This window comes from Polistes canadensis, unplaced genomic scaffold (genome assembly GCF_001313835.1).
Source record: "Polistes canadensis isolate GaletaPanama2010 unplaced genomic scaffold, ASM131383v1 scaffold_41, whole genome shotgun sequence".
Classification (NCBI taxonomy): domain Eukaryota; kingdom Metazoa; phylum Arthropoda; class Insecta; order Hymenoptera; family Vespidae; genus Polistes; species Polistes canadensis.
In genome coordinates this window covers 928,028-955,210 of record NW_014569588.1, presented here as the reverse complement: position 1 = coordinate 955,210, position 27,183 = coordinate 928,028, and the positions used below count along the sequence as shown (strand labels likewise).

The 27,183-nt window shown below is 27.9% G+C and overlaps 6 protein-coding genes across 13 annotated transcripts in view; 2 read left to right on the top strand and 4 right to left on the bottom strand.

Annotated features, from left to right (window-relative positions):
- Positions 1-10,559, bottom strand: part of LOC106784846 — a 38,590-nt gene extending 28,031 nt beyond the window's left edge. Inside the window, exon 1 of the mRNA XM_014744792.1 lies at positions 10,191-10,559. Within this exon, the coding sequence (XP_014600278.1) occupies positions 10,191-10,314 (124 nt within the window). The 5' untranslated portion in view covers positions 10,315-10,559. The remainder of the gene's footprint in view (positions 1-10,190) is intronic.
- Positions 555-6,655, top strand: LOC106784844 (neprilysin-1-like). Its single transcript, XM_014744790.1, has 18 exons — positions 555-654; positions 1,276-1,508; positions 1,594-1,755; positions 1,884-1,967; positions 2,121-2,335; positions 2,431-2,823; positions 2,923-3,021; positions 3,102-3,243; positions 3,430-3,556; positions 3,677-3,767; positions 3,847-4,023; positions 4,104-4,204; positions 4,284-4,348; positions 4,416-4,467; positions 4,538-4,605; positions 4,695-4,840; positions 4,927-5,097; positions 5,963-6,655. Exons 1-18 carry the CDS (start codon positions 632-634, stop codon positions 6,137-6,139), a joined length of 2,526 nt encoding a protein of 841 aa, XP_014600276.1. The 5' UTR covers positions 555-631; the 3' UTR covers positions 6,140-6,655.
- A 1,159-nt stretch (positions 10,560-11,718) lies between the features above and the next one.
- LOC106784866 lies at positions 11,719-17,851 on the bottom strand. Of its 3 annotated transcripts, none has more exons than XM_014744825.1 (6): positions 17,766-17,851; positions 14,930-15,410; positions 14,470-14,816; positions 14,137-14,384; positions 13,797-13,962; positions 11,719-12,263 (listed from the first exon to the last, which is right to left on the bottom strand). In XM_014744825.1, the coding sequence occupies exons 1-6, from the start codon at positions 17,849-17,851 to the stop codon at positions 12,011-12,013; spliced, it is 1,581 nt and encodes a 526-aa protein (XP_014600311.1). In that variant the 3' UTR covers positions 11,719-12,010. The 3 variants fall into 3 exon arrangements, with proteins under 3 accessions (XP_014600311.1, XP_014600313.1, XP_014600314.1); XM_014744827.1 differs by having other exon boundaries at positions 14,942-15,410; XM_014744828.1 differs by lacking the exon at positions 17,766-17,851 and adding an exon at positions 15,603-15,950 and having other exon boundaries at positions 11,721-12,263.
- LOC106784867 (bifunctional coenzyme A synthase) lies at positions 17,808-19,974 on the top strand. 2 transcript variants are annotated; one of them, XM_014744830.1, is made up of 6 exons: positions 17,808-18,011; positions 18,436-18,616; positions 18,697-19,040; positions 19,106-19,360; positions 19,446-19,628; positions 19,720-19,974. In XM_014744830.1, the coding sequence occupies exons 2-6, from the start codon at positions 18,484-18,486 to the stop codon at positions 19,921-19,923; spliced, it is 1,119 nt and encodes a 372-aa protein (XP_014600316.1). In that variant the 5' UTR covers positions 17,808-18,011; positions 18,436-18,483; the 3' UTR covers positions 19,924-19,974. The 2 variants fall into 2 exon arrangements, with proteins under 2 accessions (XP_014600316.1, XP_014600315.1); XM_014744829.1 differs by lacking the exon at positions 17,808-18,011 and having other exon boundaries at positions 18,018-18,616.
- Positions 19,975-20,767: 793 nt separating this feature from the next.
- Positions 20,768-22,178, bottom strand: LOC106784828 (intraflagellar transport protein 22 homolog). 2 transcript variants are annotated; one of them, XM_014744765.1, is made up of 4 exons: positions 21,933-22,178; positions 21,616-21,785; positions 21,340-21,539; positions 20,768-21,266 (listed from the first exon to the last, which is right to left on the bottom strand). In XM_014744765.1, the coding sequence occupies exons 1-4, from the start codon at positions 21,969-21,971 to the stop codon at positions 21,097-21,099; spliced, it is 579 nt and encodes a 192-aa protein (XP_014600251.1). In that variant the 5' UTR covers positions 21,972-22,178; the 3' UTR covers positions 20,768-21,096. The 2 variants fall into 2 exon arrangements, with proteins under 2 accessions (XP_014600251.1, XP_014600250.1); XM_014744764.1 differs by having other exon boundaries at positions 21,616-21,742.
- A 376-nt stretch (positions 22,179-22,554) lies between these two features.
- On the bottom strand, positions 22,555-26,310 carry LOC106784850 (double-stranded RNA-specific editase 1-like). 4 transcript variants are annotated; one of them, XM_014744797.1, is made up of 7 exons: positions 26,091-26,304; positions 25,567-25,616; positions 24,866-25,313; positions 24,163-24,745; positions 23,749-23,918; positions 23,111-23,669; positions 22,555-23,004 (listed from the first exon to the last, which is right to left on the bottom strand). In XM_014744797.1, the coding sequence occupies exons 4-7, from the start codon at positions 24,671-24,673 to the stop codon at positions 22,886-22,888; spliced, it is 1,359 nt and encodes a 452-aa protein (XP_014600283.1). In that variant the 5' UTR covers positions 24,674-24,745; positions 24,866-25,313; positions 25,567-25,616; positions 26,091-26,304; the 3' UTR covers positions 22,555-22,885. The 4 variants fall into 4 exon arrangements, with proteins under 4 accessions (XP_014600283.1, XP_014600281.1, XP_014600282.1 ...); XM_014744795.1 differs by lacking the exon at positions 24,866-25,313 and having other exon boundaries at positions 26,091-26,310; XM_014744796.1 differs by having other exon boundaries at positions 24,163-25,313.
- Between the last annotated feature and the right edge of the window lie 873 nt (positions 26,311-27,183).

Below are 27,183 nucleotides of genomic sequence, written 5' to 3'. Positions count from 1 at the left end.
TTTTTATAGATATAAAATGTCTATAAATGACGAGTAATAAACAATAAGAGGTAAGAAGTAAAGGTTACAAGAAGTACCATATTTCACAAGAGAAAAGAATAGAATATTTAACATAAGTGTGAAAAGACAAAGAAGAAACAAAGCCGGACGAGGTATAATGAAAGTGTAGAAGCAAAACGAATGTACGATGAGAAAGGTATACAGTTGATGAAGTAAGAAGCAAACATGTAGCGAATGTATTGTTCTTCCTAACTTTGAAATGGGATCTCAAAAGAAGATGGTTGCAAGAAATGAAAAAATGCTCAAGGGTCCCTTATAAAGACATAGATTTTTCAAATGTAACTTTATTTTTAGGTAATCATGAAAATTACTATATAAAGTAAATTAAATTTATTCATAAATAAAGTCAAAATGAAACCATCAACGTTCGTATTATATCACGAATTGATGTATAGTACATGAACTGATAATGTATACGTATCATTAGGAACTAGTTCCTCGAGATCAAGGTTTTTCCGCATTCATAAATCTATATATTGACAGTATGCCATAATGTAACGGGCTTTTTCTTTTCACTTTAAATTGATTTGTCGTATAACATAAATGTTCTTGTCTATAACTTAATTACAAAATGTTTAAATTCTGGCTTATAATGTAAGTAAATTATTATCTATTTTTTCATCCGTAATTAACATAAATTAATATTTTGTTTTAAATCAATTAATATAAAGTGTTGAAATTCTGATTTGTAATACAAGTAATTTATGATCATGTTTATGCATTCACAATTATTCGAGAAATAATACAATTTTAATGAAATTTACATATTTTTATTCGAGAAATAATGAAATTAAAATTTTTGTGTGAATCCGGAGAAGGATACATATAGTGGACAAAAGTAATGAAAAGAATAGAAGTGTTCTTAAAAATAAAAAATAAAATAAACTAGAAGGAAGAAACACAAGAATGTAGAACGAAACTTAAAACCCGATATTATTTGCTATTTTACTTTTTAACCAATATTTTTTCTTTAATTATTTATTCATTATTTTATTTACTGATTTTTCATTTTATTTATTTTTTCAATTATTGAATTTATCTAATTTATTTATTATATTTTTAATTATTTATTTTATTGTTTCTTTTTTGTCTGTTTTTTCTTTTACATTTTTTTCTCATGCGAATCTGTTATATATGGACTCCCTATGCAATGCCGAAAGGGCAATAATAAATCATTATATATGCATATAATAATAAAATTAAAATTTTTTTCAGTATCTGCTGGGCAGTCATTTCAACAATAATTGTTGCACATCATGATGCCTTATCTGAGCATGAAAATATTCTTTCTTTACTCAAGTACCATTATCGTACGAAACATCATCATTCTTTACACAGAAGCCATTCTTCACGCGGCCATCATTATCCTCCTGAATTAAAAAAGCTCTTTGAAGGCAAAAAAAAGGAAGAAAAAACTGTTTGTCAAAGCGAAGAATGTAAATTAATTGGTAAATAAAAAATAAATTTATTCAACATCGTATTTTTATATTCTAATTACTCTGTCTATATTTATATTTTCTTTCGATGATACAGCTAGGATAATAAAAGATAATATCAATAAATCGGTTGATCCTTGCGATGATTTTTATCAATATGCATGTGGTAAGTTTGGAGAAAATAATCCAATTCCACCAGGCGAAGATAGTTGGAGTTTCGTTCAAATAATGAAAAGAAATCTTAATCGTCAAATGGAAGGTAAGTTTTCAAATTTATGTATATGTATATTCAATAGGTTAAATACTTATTTATTAATCGTTCACTTATTGATTATTATAGATAAATTATGGATATTAGATTAAGTTAAAAGTTTTGTAATTTTAAAGAAATTCTAGAATCAAAAACGAATTCGGACGATTTGCTGACAATTAAATTAGGAAAAAGATATTTCCGTACTTGTATGGATCTCAGTAAGTTAAAAAAAATTTTATCTACATTTTACATTAGATAGAACTACTACGTACTTACAAATTCATTTTCTTTTGATGGAGATCTCTTTCATGAACCTTTCAAGATATGCAATATAGAGCAGTGTGGTTCAATGAATACCTTGCAAATTTCAGAGGGTAGAGAACGAAAGGGTCTTGAGCCCTTAGTCATAACTATGGCAAGAATTGGTGGTTGGCCGTTGATAATGGAACCCGAAGAATGGGACGAAACCGAACATACCTGGCAAAAAATTGATGATTATTATGCTGCTCTAACGGGATATAATACATTTTATAATCTTCGTGTTTATACTCATATTTCATCCTCTACAAACGAAACTCTTACAGCGGTGTGTAGTGATAAAATTGATAAGTAATTAAATTAATTTTTTATATATATCATCAAAATTATTCTTTAAAAAATGATTTGTTATTTTCGATACAGGTAACATTACCGCGAGTGCCTACAGGTTCGAAAAGATTACGAGTGAAAAATGAAGAATCGAAATACGCATGCGGTAAAGACAGTAAAGATGAAAGCAAAGAGGAAAGTTATGACGACAAAGATACTAGCAGCTACGAAGGTAAGGAAGAAAAAGAGAATTTAAATGACAATGACGATGATAGCCAACAACAGGATAGCCAAGAAAAAAATAGCAAGGATACAGAATCTGAAGAAGTAAACTCTGAAGAAAATCGTAATATGACACAAGAATATGTTAATACGATGATTGAGATTGCAATGGCTATTGCCGAAACTCGAGGATTTCAAGTTTCAGAAAACCGTATCGCGGCAGACGTTAATGATGTTGTACAGTTTCAACGAACATTAATAGAGGTATTTGTTATAATATTAATGATTTCCATTTTAATTTATATATTATTAATTATCCGTTGGAATTTGCACTACATATTGAACGAATAAATTTGATTCTAGATCGGTGATAATACTTACATGTGTGGTGAGAAACAATTTACACTTGAAGAATTTCAAGAGCTATACGATAATACAAGTGTTTCTACAAGAACTGCAAAGGTAATATTTCCTTCGATCTATCTGTAATAAATTATTTATTTTTAAATATAGAATAATATATTAATTTATCAATTTTACAGATTAATTTTATCGATAAAATACTAAATTTGCTCGAGGTTGCAAATGTTAAGGCCAGTCAAGATTTAGAAATCCACGTACAATCGACAAGATTCTTTTTAGCTCTTAATTCCTTACTCGATGAAACACCGGATCGTGTTATTAGTAAGTCTGATATGATATATATTCTTCATTAGAAAGTAGATATATCTAACAATAAGTAAATTAATTAATCGTTGTAAACCAGAATAAAAAGAAAACTTTCGATTTTTATGTTTGAACAATTTAATATAATTTGATATATTATATACACATATATATACTTAATTTTATAGGATTATATTTTTACAGTCAATTACATTCATTGGCTTTATGTTAGTCACTTGATAGATGCTACAACCGAGAAGATGGAAGATTTACACTATGTTTTGCAGACGGGTAAAAAACTTGACAAAATAACTTCATCAAAAAAAAACCGGTTCGTAGTTTTTTTTACGGTATTATCATTTCTTACTTAGCAATAATATTAGTATATTATAAATTCGTAAAAATAAAGAAAAGAGTGGAAATTCCTGTATAACTTAGATCAAAATTGCAGGATGGAGAAATGCGTAGGAGAAGTAGGATTAATTGATATTACAGCATACGCCTTTGTTAAAAAATATTTTCCTGATAAAATAAAAAAAACGGTAAGGATTTTATATCTGCATTAAACCAATCATTTAAATTTGTAAATGTTAACGTAACATTATTTTAATATTTTACAAGGCAGAAGAAATGATCTCATATGTACAAAAGGAAGTGGAACGTGAGATTTTGGAATCAGAATGGTTGGATGATAATATTCGCAAATTTGCTACGGAGAAAGTTCAAAATATGAAAAAATTTGTTGGATATCCATCCTGGTATTCTAATACTACGATAATGAAAAATTTTTATAAGGGAGTATGTTAAATCGTTTTATCCTAGAATATTTAATTTCTTTGCTTTTTATAATAATTTTAAGTATTAATAACTTTGTTCAGCTCGTGATTGGTCCTTCCTACTTTGAAAATAGAATGAGCTTTGGCAGATATGAAACATGGAAAAATTTCCGTTTATTAAAGAAGGATCCAACATCTGTATCGTTAGTATATATATATATATATATATATACGCGTATTAATAAATACATATATTTTTTTACGAATTTTCATTCATTACAGAGAAGAAGACTATATTACGCCTCTTATATTGAACGCTTTATATGCACCATTTGAAAATAAGATGTGTAAGTTTTGCAACTTAAGCAAGAAATGTTAGTAATTTTCTCAATATCTATATTTTTTATAAATTAGTTATAACAGCTGCAGACTTTCAAAATCCATTTTTCGCGATTTCAAGACCACCGTAAGTTTTTATCTGACATTATGCAAATAGAATAAATTATTTCACACAAACAGATTCTTATATATTACAGCATAATAAATTACGGAATTATTGGTGCTATTATGGGTCACGAGATTAACCATGGATTTGACGATTCTGGTAAGTCAAAAACGATGATAGTTTCTATTTTAATTGAATCTACAATGATAGTAAGTATATAATAATATAAAAATTCCATATATTAAAAGGACGACTTTATAACAAAAATGGCAAAGAAATTCAATGGCTAGGTACAATGGCTTCAGCTTATAACAAACGAGTCGAATGTTTTGTCGATCAATATAATAGTTTAGTAAAGGATGAAGAACTTAAAAAAAATGAAAAAGATATACCGGTAAGTAGTAAATGGAATAATTTTTGTTTCTCTCTACGTTTACATTAATAGTTTAACTACTGCTACTACATTCTTCTTATTCACAGAGTTACGGCAATAGAACCAGAAACGAAAATATAGCCGATACAATGGGTCTTGAAGCATCCTTAGGTGCATATCGTATATATGAGAAAGAAATGAAGAGTAAATCAGAAGAAGTTTTATCAGGCTTGGAACATTTAACCACCGAACAACTTTACTTTTTGTCTTATGCTAATGTAAGTATAAATGCATACATTCCATATACGTATATTACAATAGTGATATTCAAATGGTGATAATTTATCTTAATACTATGCCGTCCGGTAGCACCATGTTGGTATAGTGTTCAAATTTGATAGAACGAATGCCGACTTCAGATGAAAACATTTCAGTTACACGTGTCGAACCTCATAGTGTTAAGTATATCATGTTTGTGTAGCTGTCTTTAATATATGATAACGCGTGAAATAACATTTGAATCAGTCGAACTTTTATAATAACATATCTTCGAGTTACCAACGCAATTATATTACGTATGAACAAATAAATATAATTTACGGCGGACATATCTATATATATTCGTTGAAATAACCGCGTACGTTGTGACAAAGGAAAAAACTATATCGAGTGAAAAATGCAAAAGAATAAAAAACAAAAGTTAAAAAAGTCAACTGACGACAAATACAGAGAATTATTATATTACATGCGTTAAATTGGACTTGCCAGGGATAGTGCACGTTCTTCCTTTATCCTCTTCTCTACCCTTAATACGTGGCTAGCTATAGTATCGCGACAATCGCTTCTTCAATTTCTTTCCTTTCCACTATCATCCTCCATATCAGGATGTACAATAAGGGAGAAATGTACATGGAACGAACAGACAAGCCTGTGATGCATTCTATTTACGACCTAAGAGCACAAATAACATTCGAACAAGCAAAATGTTTGTATATGTTATAGGCAAAGTGCCTATAACATATATATATATATATATTATCAGATTTTAGGAATCAAATTGAATGGAAAAATTTGTTTCTTTTGTTCCTATCTATGCACTAAGAGAGAAAATAGATTTACATATATTTTTATATACTCTTTCAGACCTTCTGCGAAGTAATTAGTCCAGAGAGGCTAAAGGAATATAAGGATGATGAACATAGTACAGGACAATTACGAGTACTCGGACCTATCTCAAATTCAGAGAGCTTTGCCAAGTCTTTCAATTGCCCGATTGGAAGTCCAATGAATCCGGAAAAGAAGTGTAACATTTGGAAGTAACTGAAAACGGAAGATGATATTTTCTGTGACTATCCTACACCCCCTATCTATCTTATTTGATTAAATCTTAAGATTATGAGTTCCTTGGAAAAGAAAAGAAATAAATAAATAAGACAATAATTTCATTAATCATATTGCGTCGCTATATTTGAGCGTCTATGAAGATAATCGAGTTTTGTATGTAGTCTCGTCTTCGGAGAAGTAATTAGACGAAAGTAAATTGTTCTATTAATTACTGCATGTAACTACGTAGATCGTGCGTAATTAATAACAGCTCTTAGTTACACGCTTTGATCCCTTTATGATAAAACCAAAGTACTTTCGTATAAAGGACATAGAAAGTGTCTTTTGATTATCTTGTACCTTCATACGTAACCATATACAGAGTAATTGCTTTTAAGATATTTTACACTTTAAGCTTTCGATGCACTTACAGTTAAATATAGAACGTATGTACATGAATATTTATCTATGCGTCGATAAGGAATTAACATATTTTTATTTACTGAGAAAAGACATGGATATATTTTTTACATCGCGCGATCCTTGTTAAAAGAAATGTTACCGATTGAGAAAAAAATATTCAAATATTGAGGTCAAAAGATACGTCTTCAATTCACAGTTTTTTTTATTTATCTTAAGAACTTACATTTCTTTGGTGCAAGATTTTAATGAGTTTCGTACGATCAGTGCGATTATAATTTACTGCATTTTATTAATATCTTTCTCTATATAAATATATATATATATATATTTCTTTCTTTGTATACATCTGTTTGAAGGATCTTTATCTTTAAAAGATAAAGGTTTTTGCTAATTGAAAGATATAATTGGATTTCTTTCAAAACTACTTACTTTTTTAATTAAAAGAAAAACATCTAAATTTCATTCTTAAGAAAGATGTACCTCCTCGCTTGTAAATATTATAATATTACCTATTGTGCAAATTTTAAATCACATCTTACTTCTTTTGTAACCCTTGAATCCGTTGATCATGCACAATGGACGACGATTATCTCTGAATTTCATCTTATCTTGCTGTAATTTTAGTATCTCGGTATACGTTTTCACATTCATTGTCCTACTCTCCTTATTGTGGGAGGTCCTTATCATGCCTTATCCTTACCTATGTACCACCTGTGGTAGGTATTATATATATATATATATAAATATACTACTATATACTATGTCGTCTTCTACTCTTCTCTAAACTAGTTCTAACAAACTGAATTTCCTATTCGCATTGTTATTCTCCTTGGTAAGACACCTAATGCAAAGTGCAAATAAGGCAACGACTTTTCCAAAGGAGGTACTTCAGCTTGAATCGGTACATTTATGAATGTGCATGTTCATGTGCATTCAAGTAAAGATTTACTTTCTGCCTAATTTCTCTTAAAAATAATCAAATTTTAAATTTCGCTGGAAAAAAAAGAAAAATACAAAGAGAGAGACAATTATTCGTGTATTCAAATTTGATTTATTTTTTTCTTCTATCTTATTTTCTCAAATCATTCGTCCAAACTCGAAGCTATTATTGGTAAATTCTTTTCTTAACCGATACTATCCGCTCAAAATCGTTTACAACTATTAGACGGTAACTGAGGATTAGTTCTACTCGTTTTATTGGAAAAAGAAGTAGAAATCGGGGGATAAAACGGTCTTACCATTTACTCTCCCTTTCTTTTTTTTAAAAAGTACTTACTTCGATTGTCATATTCTAAGGTCCGGTATTTTAAATTAAAAAATTCCTTGCAAAAAACTGATTTTCTTTTTAATTTTATAAATCAAAGAATAAAGAGAGCACCGATTAATTATTTCATGCTAGAGCGAGTTAAATGTATATACCTAAGAAGTTGTCGCTTACTTCTTTTATCTTTTCAATTACGATATCTCAAGTTCCTCATTGTATTCGACCATTTCAATCGACTGACAAATTATTTCACAATCGGAAGAAAATTAACATTGAATTCTAACGAGGATACAAACAGAAATTTTTTAACGACTTTTATATATGTCGAATCACAAAGATAAATAATAAATAATCTTCGAAAGTACATTAATTCGATTAAAATTATTTTACTTTTGTTTTTTTTTACACTTAGTAAAAAATATTATCGTATTTATATAAAACTTTCATTTCGATTACCTTTACGCTCGAATTAATTGGATCTATAATTTATTTTATTCTACGCATGAATTAATCTATGGATTATTTTGATCGAATTATAACAATCGCGTATGAGTTTTACTCGATATTACCCCACGATTATTTTTAATTGAATATTAAATATTTTCGATAAACCAATCGTTTGATAAATATCAACGATTATACGTGTGTTTATTAATAAATTATTGTTAATCTTTTTTGATTTTTTTTTATAAATAAAAACAAATGATCTGTAGAAACTTTTTCAAAAATAGTTAAATAAATAGATATAAAAACAATAGACTAAAGTTGACGATCCTACCGAGGCGGTTAATCTGGCTACGTTTATCTAATCGCCATAGATCGTGGGGTGGTACAGTAATTGCACAATTGGCAGCAGATTTTGCTGGAAACGTAGGGTAGTGTAATTCGTATCGAGAACTGATTCTCAGCAACGTAATCACATCGAGCGTAGCCAAATTAGTAGTGGTTTACGGTTTAATACGAATGGCGAACACGACTCGGTTCACTGGATAAATAATCACCTACTGCGTAATTACTGTCCGGTTTTATATCTCTGCGTATCATCAGTAATTTGCCAATTTCTAACAAATCATAATAAATTGTAGTAATCGATAAAATGTCATGAAATTATTTGGAATTTTTTTTTAAAAGATACAACACACACAACATGCAAATACATAGTAAAACAAATCCTAATCGATAAATAAGCTTCGTAAATAAACTTTATAAGATTATTAACAAAGTTATAAGTTAATCCGTCTCGTTTTCAATCTCTCTTACTTAAACGTGTTTTTCTGTTCACCTGAAAAAATCTAATATCACATTTCGTGAGCAACACGCTGCGCATTGTAAGCCATTGCATCATAGATTAATGCTTCCACATGAAATCACAATTGCGAGGAATTCCAGAATCCTCGAAGAAGTCGACGTATTCCTCGCCAATCCCTTAATTGTATCTTATCGCATTCAGTTAGCTCAGAGAAAATAAATCTCATGGCTAAGAGAAAAGAGTGTAACAATTTTGAAAAAAAAGAGGACCAGAACTCTTTTTCTTTTCTCCTTCATTGTTACATCAAAGAAAAATTACTCATAATCTTTTATTTAACTTTTTTAACTAATAACTTATTTTGTTTATACATGAGAGAAAAAAGTCATTCGTGATTCAAAAGGTAACATTGTTATTTCATCGAATTCCACGTTATTATAATTCGCTATTTATAATACAAAGCACACTACATTCTTTTTAAGATAACATTTAAAGTTCTTTCTGATTTTGCAAATGTAGAAAAAAAGCTTAAGTTCTCGTAAAACCCCTTTAACCCTTTACTTCTGTAAGGTCGTTAAACTCGTCGAAATCTTGGAACGTTTACTGACTCTAAGTAAATATGCTTTCTACGATCTCACCTCGGATAGGAAGAATAACTGTATGCACACATCCTCTATTCATTCACATAGAAAAGATGTTTCACGCTTGTTGATAAACCGTTCCCCAACATCTATTCAATATTAATAGATCATTACGAAAAAAAAATAGTTACTTTTTTTTAAAAAGAACTTTTTTCATTTAAAGCTCGCGATTCACGTAAAAACTTGGCAATAATAAGAACACTATCGAAACAGTATAATACTCTTTATAGATGATATAAAACGAAATAGTTTTAGTACTTTCAAAAATTAATATTTTTATTCTTGCCTACTATATTTAATGACTATAATGACGGCAAAATATTAAAAATTCTGTAAATGCATAAACAAATTCGATAATAGCTATATACAATATGTATACAAATAATTACATTTTGATGAACGTAAAAAGTTACCTTACTTTGAGTAATAACAAAAAATCTACATATATATTTTTAATAAAATTTGTAAGATTACCGATCGCTGTACAGACACCCACGATCCTTGTTAATGTTCCCAAATGCGTGTCGGTTGATCTAACGTAAATCGACATGCCGTCTTCACAGTTATTTTCGCTTGTATGGTTCACACGTGTCACCATAAAAAAAACAACGCGATTAAACAATATAGTTGTAATATCCGAAAGAAAGCGTATTCCTTGAAAAATTCGAACTTGTATTTCTTCGTAATTGTATCACGTACCGCCGATCCGTTACTACGTGATTCGAATCAAAAGGTTAGGAATCACTAAGATGGAACCCAAGCACAGAAAAATGAAACTTTTAATAAATAAAAAGACTTGATAATTTCTACAAAAAATCATAAACAATAATAATTAATAAAATATATAACAATGATATACGCGTAACAATAACAATCATTTATATAATCAAATACTGTATATTATTTGATTTGTAAAACGAGACCGGAAGAGGCATGGAAATAATCGTCCAATGTAAACGGACTTGATTTAGCGGCGCGAAATATAAACGTTTGAAATGACGCAACACCTTCTTTATTCGAAAGGTCGCGTACAACTGAGAGGGTAAGCCCATCCAGCAAAATTGTCACAGCATCCCCATGCCGAAATCCACACCTGCGCACTTGATATTTACTTTTACTCCATCTCTCCGTACATGATTTTATTTGCATCTGCGTAGAAATTGTGTTAAATTGTTAATACAATTTTCAATTAAAAATTTACTAATAATAAATTTACCAGTATTAATTTAATGATAACTATTTCTTTCATGTAGTTTTATAGCATTATATATATACTTTGTACGGCTTTTATGATATTCAAGAAAATAATCATTCGTATAAAATTTAATTGCTTTTTATTCTAATTTATTTGATCATAGATTTCGTATTTTTTAATGTATCGAAATGATAATATTATTATTATCTTTTTCTTATTTATTTTTCTAAAGACATTTTATATAACAATGTATATATAAAATGTATAATGTATAWATGTTGTAACATGTATATAAAATGTCGAATGAAATTGCATTGTAAGATAAACTATAAATGTCATTGGTAATCCTCGATANCAGATTCTAAGTAAATTACACGTTTACTAAAAAGTAAGCAATAATCATTCATTGAAATACTTCATCTGTTTACAATATACGTGTTTTTACGTACAACAATGTGCAATTATAAAAATATATTTAATTACTCACGAAAACATGTATATTACATATCCATATAATTACTAGACATCGAGTGAGGTAGACATCGTTACGATACAGTTAATTAATGAACAACAGTATTTAAAATACACATATACTACATATATAATATCAATAAAAATATTATTTTACTATAATGTTAAAAACATTAAATATTATAAATAGTTCTATGTTGCGCCCACTATATTACATTTTATATTGTATTCAAGATAAAATAAAATGTATTGCATACCTTGTATAATATAATAATTTTTTAAAATAATTTTAATATTAACAAAAAAAAATTCATATTAAAAAAAATTCCTGATTCTTATAAGGATACATAATGTGATATGCTCATCATATTATATAATAAAATATTCGTATTCTTGCATTGTGAATATTCAATTAATTATTTAAATTAAATTATATAAATAGAATTTGAATAGATCTTCTTCGATTTTATGGTCCCATAGTTAATCTCTTCAGATATTGATAAAGCTACATATATATAATATCTTACGAATCTTATTATATATATAAAACTAAACATTTCGAAATAATAGAAGCATATTTTATAATTCACATTATAAGCAATATATACTATCAAACGTATATTAAATATTATTTTTTATTTTTGAGTAAAACATTCTTTTTCCTACTTAAAATGTTTCTAGGACTGTAATCCCAATTACTTATAAATAAAGCTGACTTTGGAGCTTGTCCTGTAGTAATATGCTTACCTTGAAGTTCTAGAATATCATTATTTTTATCGCGTATAATTTTTGCAGTAGAAGGCATTATTGAATGTGAAATAGGACTTAAAGGTTTTATACTGCGCTGTAACACAGCTGGTGATGCAGCCAACGACAATGATCTATAATAAATAATAATAATGATAATAATAATAATAAAAATATTGTTATTTATATTAAATATTAAATATTAAATAAAATATTAAATATATTAAAAAACACAGAAAAATAAAATGAGAGTAAACGCAAAGAAAACAAAGATCATGATATTCAGAAACGGTTAGAAAGGAAAGGATTAGGAAAAGTTAAGAAAAGGTAGGAATGGGAAATTAATAGGACAAAAGTGGAGGTAGTAAAGGAATTTAAATACTTAGGATATTGGTTCACAAGTAAAAATTCGGTTTGTGTGCATGGGAAAAAAACAACAGGGAAAGCGCAAAAAGCGGCGAATATGGTATGGAGGGATATGGAAAAGGGCAGGGAGAAATGCTATGGAGGATAAGGCTATACCTTCTGGACTCAATAGTGAAAGTAGGAGTAATGTATGGAATAGAGATATGGGGGTTGGTTGAAATAAAAATATTTGAAAGGATACACAGCAAATACTGCAAAATGGCATTAGGAGTGAGCAAGACAACGCCAAATTACATATGGAGAAGAGAGCTGGGAATCCCAACGATGGAATTTCTGATAAAAGAAAGAGCGTTAAGATATATCAAGGAGGTGATAAAAATGGAGAAATCCAGGTGGCCAAAAATATGCGTGATGGAGGAAGTAAGAGCGACAACGAACGGTACGCTCTCAAAATGGGGAGAGAATTTAGTTAAAGTGTTGAGGGAAATGGGTATTGAGGAAATGATAGAGATGATAAGAGAAAGAAGAGAAGATGTGAGGATAGAGGAAAAGATAAAAGAGGGATTAGAAGAATTGAAAAAAGAGAAGCTTAAGGGAAGAAGGGGAAAAATAAGAAAGTCAACATATAATAGTATGTACAAACATATAATAAAAAACGATGAAATGCCATGGAAGTATTGGTCAGAAGAAGGAGTGAGGGGAGGTATTAAGGAAGTTTGGGCAAGGTTAAGGTGTGGCAACATAGGAAAGGCGGGAAAGAAAGGAGAAAAGAACTGGAAATGTAGATTATGCAAAGAACAAGAAGCATTTGATAACTTGCGAAAAAGGAAGAGAATTGGTTTCCGAGAAGAGAAGGAAGGAGATAGAGGAATGGGTGGATGGAATAAAGGAAGGCGCTATAAGAGGGGATTTAATAAACATGTTCGGCGGTAAAATTCAGGTTGGGATTTGTGAATTTTTCAGAGAAGTTGAGGAGCTGTGTAAAAGGAGGAGGATAGAGGAAAATGGGAGGGAAGGCGAAGACGAATACGAGTGAGATTTAGTTAGTTATAGTTATAGATAGTTTGATTTTAAGATTGCTGAAAAATATTAATAGAGGAGGGGTGAGTAGAGCATAAACCAAAAATGTGAGAAAAAATATAAGTAAAGTAATGATAAGACATTGTAAAAAACTTTGTAAGTTGTGCAATAAAAACCTGATTATATATATATTAAATTAAAAAATAATATTAATATTTAATATTATTTGAATTAATTATTATTATTATTATTGTATTATGCGATGCAATTCATTAATATACCTATTTTTGCTGCTGGGAAGCCTTGAAGTATCTATAGGAGCAAGTCTAAGATTTTTCGGCCACACAGCTGGAGATACAGGGGTTTGCCAAGCAGAATGATTATCCGGCATTCTAATACTGTTTGACTTCCATGGTTTAATGTTAGAAAATGAATTTCTAGCAGATCCTATAACAAGACATTATCGTATATTATAATCTACTACTACAATAAATCGCTCCTAGAAATAGCAATAAAAAAAAGCTATTAGAACAGGACAAAGTCCTAATAAAATGAGGAAGAAGATAATCTACTACTATCTAATATTTTATAATACTCTACATTAAAATCATTTATTTTCACCTTGAGAAGTTGAGATTTCTAAAGCTTGTTCCATGAATCTAATGGGAATAGTTTTTAAAGTAGAAAAACTTTCTCTAGTTGATACAGCAAAAGGCACAGGGCTAACAACAATCTTTTCATTAAAAACAGTACCGAGTTTATTTCTGTTTTGCTGTGGAGTATATAGTCTTTCCCTTTCATCATTTACATCATTTTCCACTTTCTGTAAAGCTTTTATTTTACTCGCAGAAATGGAATGTTTTTTTCTCCTGTTAATATAAATTTATTTCAATACAATACATATATATATATATATAAATTGTGTCATAAATATTTGTATTTATTTAAATATACCTTTGAGGGAAACGTTTACTCCTTGTAATAGTTTCAGATTTTGATTTGTCCAAACTATTCTGATCATGTTGTTTCACATTATAGAAATCCGAAGAATCATCTTCAAAATCTTCACGATACAAAATTTGATCACTCGATCTAGTAGATTTAGAACTTTTTGTAAATGTTCTATTTCTACACATAGATGCAGTAGTAATTTTTAATACTTTATCTAGTTTACTATCTAATGTGTCTGTATCATCGTTTTTATTTGGAAATAATTGAGAATTTATGTATTCCGAGATAATATTAAATACTTCTTCTTTTAATTGTTTATATTGCTGATTTTTTAAAGATTCATTGGTATTCTGTAAACAATTGTCTTCACAAAATAACACATTTTCATTTAGAATAATACTTTAATTTAAGAAGAAATATGAGATTCTAAATATATTATTGTTAGAAATATAAACATACATACACATATATATACCTTTGTTGCCTGATCACATTCAATAGATAGTTTTAGACTATCACTATAATCGAACGGTTTTTGTACTTCTCTATTATCTGTGCTACAATCTGCAGATTTACTAATATTTTCATCAAGTAATCCTTTTCCAATAACTCTCAGATGTGGTATTTGCATTTTCCATTGCATACATTCTTCAAAAATTTCATTGTTGGACAAGTTATCAGTTTCATTATAAAGAACCCTTTCAATTGCATCCCATTGTTGAAGTAATTTCTCAGTTGCAACATTTTCCATTTCCTCAGGCCATGACATAGACGTTGAGATACTAGCTCGATCACAACTTATTGGACTAATAATTCTCTTAGAAAACTCTTTTATTTGTAAGTTTGGTAATGGTGTTCCACGTAACTCATGTTCATAAGATTCATCGTCTCGTAGTCTTAATAAATGTTGAGGTGCTTTTATCTTCTGTGTTGTTGAACTAAACCTATAAATAAAAAGTATATTCTTTGAGTTATTTTTTTAAAACAATTGAAAGCAACTTTAAGAGATAAATAATAATTATTTTACAATTATATATTATAAGTTGTAAAATTAATTTATAAAATTATTATAGCAAAAAATTTAATTTATACATTGGCACTAATTAAAATTCTTGAAATCTTAAGTACAAACGTACACATTTCGTTTAATTGTCTTTTTATGCATTTCATGCTTCCAAAATTATGGCACAAATCATTAAAAATTATTATAGAGATTATAATAGAAAGTCCTTGAGAAAGGTATAATCACGAATCTTGTATAAGAATCACTGTTGCTATTGATTATTTTACTAATAGCCAAGTAGGTAATTTAAAACATTTCAATGACTCCAAAGTAATTCCCAATTTCTTAATTAGATGATACATCTCTTTAAAATATTATAAATCATGTAATTCTTTATAATGCAATCAATCTCTTATTGAAACTTTTATAATCATTATTTCAAAATTTTACGCGCAATAATATGAACATATGATTGGAATACATCGATCACGATTGGTCAAAAATATATAACAGTTAACGCTGATTGGTTAATATTTAGAATAAAAATAAATTATATGATTAATCATATCATTTAATATTACGTTGTTACTAAATCGTATTTATATTTAATAAATTCTACATATTTCACGTATATATCTGTTTAATAAATGATAAAAAGTCTTATTAAGATAATTATTGTAATTACTTAATTGTTATTGATTATCGAGTCTTAACCAATTACAAGCTTTGTTACAAATAGATTAAATTTTAAAGCATGCCCAATCAAATAACAGAACTTAAAGATTTAAAAAGATTTAAAAATATAAAAATATATGTACTGAAAAAGCATCAAAAATAATAATATAATAATAATTTAATACGTTAAAATATATTTCTACAATAAAGATCTAAAAACTAATAATATTGAATTATAATCATGGATATAAATAAAATACGAATAGCAATAGTTTTACTCATTATTGTTATCAGTTTTTATATGCATAAATGCATTAAAAGTATGTATTCCATAAAAACGTAAATGAAAAGTCTTAGTACTAAATGTATTTAATTTCATATCAATTTTTTATCATTTTATTTTTAAAACAATATTTTAAATGATTCTGTAGGAAAATATTATATAACGAAACCTGTTATTATGCCTTCTGAAAAATCCAAAAAGAAAAACTTCTTTAATCAATATACATTGAATCAAACAATTGTTGATTCAATGAATCATAGAAAAATATTGTTGCAATTACATGAAGCAGCCGATGTAAGTTTTATTTAAAGAATTTAAGAATTATTTTAAACTTTTTATTACCTTCTAATACTAATAATATATTTATATTAATGTCATTATTAGAAATGCTATATGAAAGCATATGCACTTAGGTGCATTTATTTAATTAGTTACTGTCCCTATTTAATTAATATTCCACATGAACCTAACGGATATACACCATTTCACAAAGTGTGCTTTCATGGAAATACTTGTTTGATCGAATATATGCTTGCGAAAGGTAAATTTTACAATATTAGATATATATTAAAATAGGTATTTGGTAATTGTATTTAACATCAAGAATTAATGAAAAATTTATATTATATATAGGTGCTGATCCTTTTCTTACAACTTATACTGGTGAAAATGCTATTTGTATGGCATTACACTTTTTCCTTAATAATCCTAACAATAATGATTTTACTTGCTTAAATATTCTTTGTGAAATAGGTTTGTAGAAAATTGTAAATAATTCATATTTACAATTTATGTGCAACTACAGTTTTATATATCTTATTATAAATTAAATCTAATTTCTTTTATTGTTTTTTTTTATCACAGGTTGTTATTTAGATATATCAAATGTACACTATGATATTTTTATGAATGCAGCCTTAAATAATCATAACAAGCTTTTAGCAAAATGGATTTTATTGAATAGTAGAACAACGAAACTTTCAAGAAGTTATTCAAATCTATGAAATTTCATATACTGTATAATTTACAGTAACGACCAATTAAATGAAATATATAATTTGATGATTTACACAATGAATTATTAATTTGTTTTTATTACTTGATGTTTTATTCTTTCATTTAATGATTATATACGTTTAATGATATGAAATAAAATAATTTCACAATTTGTTGTGTAAATTCAATTAATTCATAATTTTTAGTTTAGAATAAATTACATATATAAATGTTATATGTAATCTATTTAATAATGAAGTGACAAAATCCACTAACACAAAAAATAAGTAGATATAATAAAAATTTATATTATGTATTTGTACAAGTCATTTAAAAACTAACCTCTTTATATAGTTGTTTATATTAGTCACAGTCATAGTATATACATATGTATATATCTTACATATGACCTCAGTCGATTGTTTCATTTATCTATTCATAACGCGAGAATAACTTTCAAATCCTAAAAACAATACATTCTTTCAATTAGTTAAATTTGTAGTATATTTAGAATAATCGCCATATTCAACTTTAAACAAGCATTATTTTAAATATAATATTTTTCTAGTATAATTCTATTGAAAAAAGGTTAGATTTATATTTAAATATGTTAAATACTGGTTTGTTAATTTTAACCAATCCCAATAGGATTTCGCTGTTATTAACATTTGTTAACAAACATATTTTAAAGACATTATATATTCAATATTTGCCAGAACAACATTTATTTCCACCAGAAAATTGTACTCTTAAATTACATAAATTACCTTATTATGCTGAAACCGTTGCCAATATTTATAAAGTAGCTTCTCAAATGTGTTATAGACTAGATATACGAATCTTATTAGCACGTTTAAAAGATCCTACTTTTGCTGTTATAAATACAAAAAATCCGGTGGAAATAGTCATTTTTGATAAAATTATTAACTCTAAGACAATTGATATTTTTATACAAAACTGTATTGTTAATGTATCACGTGAATGCAATTATTTAACATTTGCTGCTAAAAAGGAAGATGGAACACATAGCAACGTTGGTCAATGTACAAGTATACAGAAAATGCATAAAAGTGTTGTTTTGGGTGGTACATTTGATCGTTTACATAATGGACATAAAATCTTTTTAAGTGAAGCTGTTTTGTATTCTGAAGAGAAACTTACAGTTGGCATAACGGATACAAACATGTTAACTGGTTAGAAATTTTACTATTAAGGTAATGTTTTCAGTTATTATATTTAGTCATGACTAACAGCCAACTAACAATGATTTTAGGAAAATTGCTATGGGAGTTAATAGAACCATGTTCTAAAAGAATATCAAAAGTAAAAGAATTTTTAGAAGATGTAGATCCATTGGTTTCGTATGATATTGTTCCCATTAATGATATGTATGGTCCAACTAAAGAGGACCCTACCATGGAAATGTTAGTAGTTAGTGAAGAAACTAAACGAGGTGGAGATAAAGTTAATTCTTTGCGGTTACAGAAAAATTTAAATGAATTGGTGATTCATGAAGTAAAATTATTATTTGATGAAAATCGTAAAGAACATGAAGAAAGTAAAATTAGTTCTAGTAATCAAAGAATGAGATTACTTGGTACAAGATTAGGAAATGTTGTATGTATTTACTTGATACTAGACTTCTTTATTTGTTTTTATTAATATTATTAATAATTTTTCAGATAAACGAAAATAAAACACTTAAACCATATATTATTGGATTAGTTGGTGGTATAGCAAGTGGCAAATCATCAGTTGCTGAGGAATTAGTAAAACTTGGTGCTGGATTTGTGAATTGTGATAAAATTGCACATGAATTGTATCTTCCTAAAACCAAAGGTTTTGAAATAATAGTTTCACAATTTGGTAGAAAAATAGTTGATGCAAATGGCTTTATTAATAGAAAAGTGCTTGGAAATATTGTATTTAACGATAAGGTAAATTTATGTTTATAATTTGTGCGATGACAAGTCTATTCCCATTATTTTTTTTAATTATTGGATAATTTTTTGTTATATTTAGAAAGAATTAGATAAACTAAATAAATCAATGTGGCCTATAATTTTGGAAAAGGCTAAAGAGAAGATACAAAATCTATATAGTGAAGGATATAATATTATTTTAATGGAAGCAGCAGTTTTGATACAAGCTAATTGGCAGAATGAATGTCATGAAATTTGGACTTGCATTATTCCACCAGAAGAGGTTTGTTCAATATTATTTAATATTATATGTATATTAATAATAATATACATATGTGTCTTATTGAGAAATGATACATATATTAAATGTATAGGCCATTAAAAGAATTGTAAGAAGAAATGATTTATTAGAGGATGAAGCAGAAAAAAGAATAAAGATGCAACCAAGTAATGTAGATCTAATTAAAGAAGCTAATGTTGTTTTTTGTACATTGTGGGATTATGATTTTACAAAAGAACAAGTACAAAATGCATGGGATGAATTAACAGATTATATATCACCATATGTAAGCTATTAATATAGCGGCGTTATTTTTAACAATAAAAAGGGGAATAATATGTATGTTTAATTTTAGTTTCTAAATTCATTCTTTTCTTTTTAACTCTTATTTTTTTTCTTATACACAAATTTTTCACATGCTGGAAATAAAATTTAACTACATTATAGATTTTATTACGATATCTTTACGTATATAATATTTTACTAAATTATCAGGTCAGTCCAAAAGTTCGCGCGCATTAGTAGCATGTATGTCGATTTTGATAACGACGTTCTTAAAAATCTTGTGGAGTTAGAGCCACATTTAACAGTGGATCAGATCGCAAAAAAGATGCATTCATCTCATGGGACAGTCTTTCGTCATTTAAGGGGTTACATGGGTTTACACCGGGAAAAAATAGCATATTTTCAACAATTTTTTTTTCTATATAAAAAATGGAATTCTTATTCAAACTTTTTATAGTATTTAAGATACATATTTAAAGAACATTTTCTGAATTTTTGGTTGAAAAATATTTTAAACTCGGCCACTGCGACGTCATTTCCGGTGACCCCACCGAAAAAAGTGTTTTCGCGTTGACAGCAGAACTTATAAACGGTGGGGGTTTTTCTGTTGAAAAAATAGGGTCTTTTAGTAAATACTTAAAACTAGAAACTGGACGAAGGAAAAAGAAAAAAATTAAAATTTGGATTTTTGGCAACGTTTTTAGCAAGAACATCCAAATTTCGCTACAATTTGCACCACATTTTGGTTTCTTAAAATTCGATTTTATGAAAAAAACAAAAATCCTTCGTCCAAGTCCTTGTAAATAGTATCACAAAGACGTGTAGCAAATTTCATCAAAATCCGTTAAATAGTTTTCGAGAAATCTTGACAACCGACTTTAGTAAAAGCGTTTTGAGAAAAACACGTTTAAAGATTTGAGTGCTGGTATAAGAGCTATTAAAGAGTGAAACTTCCCAGGGCTCTATCTTTAAAACTACTACTCCTATCGACTTCAAAATTGAATACAATATTCTAGATGAGTTGTAGAATTGAAAAAAAAAAAAAATAAAAAAAAAAAAATTTGTTTGAAAGTCCCAAACCCATGTAACTCCTTAAAGGAGATTAGAAAAGTATCCAAGCTTGGAAAGTGGATACCACACGAGCTAAATGCGCACGAACTTTTGGACTGACCTGATAATATAATAATTATTTAACAAATAAAATGTTATTTGTTAATATCGTTTTTTCTTCTTGATCCACATAGTCTTGCATTTTAGTCATGAGTGAGCTTAAAAATGAACGAAAGTCAGCCTGCAATTTATTACCACTTTCTTCTATGTCACATCTAACATGTGATACTTTGGGAAACGCGGATGCTATATAAGTAAATAAATTATTTTTTTTTTTAAATTACAATTAGTCATTAATTTGTCTTATTTTTTCACTTACAAATTGATTTTGATAATTCTGATTGAGTTTTATCTGGATCATAACAAAATATTACACACATGTCAGGACCTAATTTAGTCTGCGTAACAAAATAATCATAGAAGTCCTGCATTTCTTTTAAACAATTTTGTTTTCTTCTACTATATATTAACATCACACCATGTAAATCTTTCTTTATAGCGGGCCAACAAGTTTTAAATCTGTAATATGAATAAATCAGAAGAATATATAATCTAATAATACATTTAAAACATACTATATGCCTAACTTACATACTTGTAATCACCACTGCAATCCCATAATTCAATATCTTTTGAAACAGTTTTATTATTTACTATAATTCCTTGTGCTTCTGCTTCCAGTATTCTTACACCATATGTTGGATGATAATAGTTAGGAATTTCTGAAGCATCAGCAAGAAAATTTGATATTGTGGTTTTACCACTCTAAAAAATATTATTTATTTTAAGAATAAAATATTAAAGAATGATTTATATTTAAATGTATGCTATTTTTTTATTTAAAATTATTAAATCAAAAAGATTTATTTAAGTATTCATAATTATTAACATTATTAATTCGTTAAATCTTACCTCCAATGGTCCAATTACAACTAACTTTAAAGCTTGCATAATTATTTATATTTTTCACTACAATACAATTTTTAATTTTTCCATATTGCTGTATCATGTCCTTGAAGACAATTTTTGTGTACTACTCTGTTTCCACGGTAACCATTCACATAAAATATATGCTTAATTATACAACAAAGTGAGTAAGCATATTTATATAAAATCATAATTATTTTAATTATAAATAATACCATATAACCATTATTATGTATATATTATATACATATATAAATATATATTATATTATAATTTATTGCAGGTTAGTGTATATATCGTAATAATGTTTAATACTAGTATTATTAATTTATTTATAAATAAAGTGTGGTTTTATAGTATATATTTATATTATAAAGTATTTAATAAAAATAAATTTTAAGTCATATAGTGAGAACTAATACATGTAATAATAAATTACATTCACAAACCTTATGAATAAAAATATAAACAAAATGTATGCTTTCTTCTGAATATGCAGTTACAAAATCGTTATATTAATAATATATCGGCAAAATGTCGAAAATTGTTTGAGTGGTATGTTTCTTTACCTTAAAAGATTTTCCGAATGTTTGATAAGACATAAGTGCAAATACAATATATTTATCTAAAACTGTTTCATTTCTTTTACAATTTGTGTTATATTATACATAATTGGATGAGAATATTACCTTCTAAAATATGTTTTTTGTTTTTCATATAGCTTATAGATTATTACAAAATATTTCTGAATCTATACATTCATAAATATAAATAATTTAACTTTACACATGATTATTTTCATCATTTCTGTATAATAATCTAATAATTATAATTTGTAGCATATTGTAAACATTTATTTGGACAAAGAAAATAAAAGAAGAGCAATGGCGGTACATATATTGAAGAAATATGTTGTAATTAATGTGTAAACATTACTTTCACGCACTCTTAACATCATCTGAATGATCAACTTTCATTTCTTCAGGATAGTTTAATCCATATAAAGCTAATAATGCGGCTTTTGCTGCTATTTTTTTAGCATCCTTCTTATTTCTTGCTGCAATGGAAGAAATATATATTCTAAGTACTTGTTTATAAATTAATTTGACATGACATATAAAATCGATTTCTATGTATTTATTAAATTTATTATTTTTACATACCTGAACCAGAATAGCTGATACCGTCAATTTCTACAGCTAATGTAAACATTATAGTAGGTGGATTTCCAAGACGGCTTACTTCTACATATGTTAATCCTGGTTTCATTTGATTTAATAACATGACAGGATGTATAGTGGCTGCATTTGGTGGAAGTTCTTTTTGAACAGTAACTTTATTTGCACTAGCAACTATTTTCTTTGATCCTTTTAGCGGAGAAGGCAATCCTGGTCTTGGTACTGGTACTGATGTTCCTTGATTATGCCATTCCAGAAAAAGTTTATAAAGTGCAAAACTTGCTAATGAACTCCATGGAACTTCTTCGCTTTCATCAACATTAACATCCACTGCCATTTGTCCATCTTCTGTATTTTCATCCTTTGTAGACAATGTATGTTCTAAAGATTGACTTACTTGTCCATCTGTTTCAGCATCCATACGTGCTTTCATACTAGCTGCTGTCATTTTTTCAAGTAATAATGCTTTTAAAGCATTTTCAGCAGCATTTTGACGTGCAAGTGGTTTAGATAATCCTTGACCAACATATGTTTTTCCATCAAGCTACCAATTATATACATAATATTTATTCAGAACAAATATATAGAATAAATATTCATTATGAACAATTAATGTTTTTTACCTCTGCATGAACAAGATAAAGAGCATTTGGCAAAGTTCCTTGCGTTTCAGGAAATGTAAATTGCACTCCAGCTTTCATTTCATTAAGAACCATAATAGCATTTTTTGGTTGAAGAGTTTTCCTCAAACGTTGATTTAATCGAAGACGTTTCAATTTTTTGTTTACCTTAACTACAAATACAATTTTATTAGTGAATTGAGAAAAGTATAAAATATAATATTAATTAGCAGTATATAGTTTTTAACTTTATCAGTACACTGATTCACATTGTTGTTCGAGTGGCTTAGCTCAAGGAGTAAATGACCGAGCAAAAGCTAAACATCTTCAAATTTGCGCAGCGTTTGTCATCATATTGATAATAAAATATACAACATTTTACAGGAAATATTACATATGTACACACATAATACTTACATCCAGGTACTTTACGTCTCCATCTTGGTTCTAATGGATCAGAATCTGCATTTTCAGCTTTGACATCAACATTTGCATCAATGGTATTATTGCCAATTGTATCTGAGATAATCAATGATGACACACTTTTAGATGTAGAAGCAAGTTGTTGAGAAGTGCCAGATATGTTGTGTACAATAAGATTAGTACTCGATCCCTGCTTAAGTATCGGTTTTAGGCGCTGTGGTGTTTGGGTATTAGATGATGGTAGTTGTGAAGGTGGTTGCTGCTGCTGCTGCTGCATATGTTGCTGTTGCTGTACATGCTGCTGCTGCTGTTGCTGTACATGCTGCTGTTGCTGTACATGCTGCTGCTGCTGCTGCTGCTGCTGCTGTTGTTGCATGTGTTGCTGCTGTTGCTGGATATGTTGCTGTTGGTGCTGCATTAATTGAGATTTCAATTGTTGTCTTGTCATACTAGTTTGTTGTATCTGTACTTGTTGCTGAGTTTTAAACGGTTGTGAAGTTTGCATATTTCCTTGTTTGTAAATAGCTTGTTGATTTCCAATTGGTTGTGGAAACTGATAATTCCCTTGCTGACTAAACTGTAAAATATAGGGTGGGTCGCCGCTACACAAGGAACCTCTACGGTTGTGCTATCCCACCAAGGTCTAGCATCGTATATGTACTTAAAAGCAATCTATTGCTACCCCCATAGCTCTTACCTGCCAAGTTACCTTTGACCATAGCCAATGTTTCTTTACTCATGACTCAGCTAAGTTAAAATATATTGATTATTATAAAATAATTTAAAAAGTAATATTAAAAATAGTAATGTGTAATTGTAAATAATGACGTATGTGATAAATTATAATCTATCCTTCAGAATATGTTCTATGTATGATATGTGATACAAAAAAAAATATAAACAGAAAAAAATCTGCATTAAGAGTTTAAGGAGTACTGTTAAAATAAAAAATATATAAAATAAATCATAGCTTATTATCGATGATTTAATGACGTTAAAACAATTCAATTTGCTTAGACATGAGTTCAGTACAAATTATTAAGACAACGGCCTATGGCCTATGACAGGCTATGCTATGTGGGTAACAGACGATCTAGCCCCTGGCCGACCGCACTTCCTCGGTATTGTTGTATAGCTACTAGTACCTGCGTTGCAGGGGAGGGGAAAGTAGGGACCACTAATTAGTACATGCAAATGGATACAACTTTGGAAACAACAAAAGGTACATTTTAATACATCTATATATGTGAAAATTTAAATATATTGCATATCTTGTGTAATATATTTGGGATATTCTATTTAATGTTGATATAGTAAAAGATTTGGTATTAATAAAACTTTTATGCCCATAAAAAATGTAATATAAAAGTATATATTAACAAATAAGAGGAAACTTACAGAATTTTGATTCTGGAAAGGAGCCTGATTATTAGGATTTTGTGTTCTTGCTGTAACATATGTATAAATATACTTTTATTGTGTTTTATATAAGAAACGTTATATAGTAGGAATAATAAAATATTTAGGTTGTTTAAATCAAAATAAATCGTATAATCAAATTATTGTGTCATCTAGGAAAATATATTGTTTTTCAGCAATATTATTTAATAAATAAGTATGAGATCTTTATGTAAACCAACAAGTTATTCTAGGCAATCATAACTAAGTTTTACGAATAAAAGAAAAGAAAAAAAAACCAAAAACAGAAAAAAATAAGAAAAAGAGAAAAATACAAATAATATTAAAAAAAAAGACAAGGACATAATCAATAATATTGATTTTTTATTATAATGGATTTCAATATTTATTAATAAATATTTGTTTCCGTTTATAAATAATCATATGTATATATATATGAATTTATTTGTTATTAACGTTTTTATATATCTTAAATATAAAAATAAACTTTTTACTGTTCTTACCGCTGGGATAGCCCTGACTTAGTCTATTTCTTGTAAACATTTTTATCTTCTTAATAAAATAGTAGAATTGTCTTAAATGTTATTAATTATTAAACTTTTAACACCCCAATAACTATGGTATCATTTAGTACTTTTTAAATATATATAAAACAATGTAATTTTTTCGTTAAATATTACAGTGATATCTAGCACGCCTGCCATTTAATCATGAAGAAGGAAATGACGCTATGAAGTTACCCCTACCACTTTTGAGAATAGGAAATATGAATTTTGAACAATGCGCATGTGCGAAATGTTGAACTAAATGTTATAGTTACAATATTTAAGCATTTCAATATTTAGGCATTTGCGAGGATTTATATCGTGAATTTTCTCGATCGTAATTTTCGTTCGATTTTAGTAATTAAAGGACTACTCGAAAGATAAAGATTTTTTTACACGTGATGATTATTTGATATTTTCTTAGAGTTGCTTATTAGATGTAATAATTAATTCGGTGCCTTTTAAAAAAATTTAATATTTATTTATAAAGTAATTATACATCTATCATTCTTTAAAACAGTTTCCATTATTTTCGATAACTTTGGTCTACTCTTCAGATAATTAACGAATTCAGTAACGAGACAAAAAAAATAGTGATTTTGAGGCAATGAGTTTAATATCAAAGCATCGAATAAATTTCTACACCTACTAATTTCATGAAAATACCTTTTAATAAAGATATATTTTTTAGGCATAAATTTTGTGAAGAGAATAATATTTTTTTGTAAATATCAGAGTTAGTCAAAGTTATCATCTCATGTAAATAACTTTTATTTTTCAAATGAGCTTTTGATCACACTCAAATCGAATAAAAGAATTTATTAAGGGTATGAAGTCCTTGAAAACGTCTAAGAAAAGATGTCAATTGAATAAAAGTGTTATAGATCGTATTTTTATTTATTTCTTTTATGAAATAATCTACGTAATAATTTGATGTGTTTTAGATATTTTCAATTTACGCGCGTTGAAGACGCAAGGGACACAATACATTTAATTATAGAAAGTGCTTTTAGTTCACTTTTTCCTGTAAACACATCGCAAGCGACATATT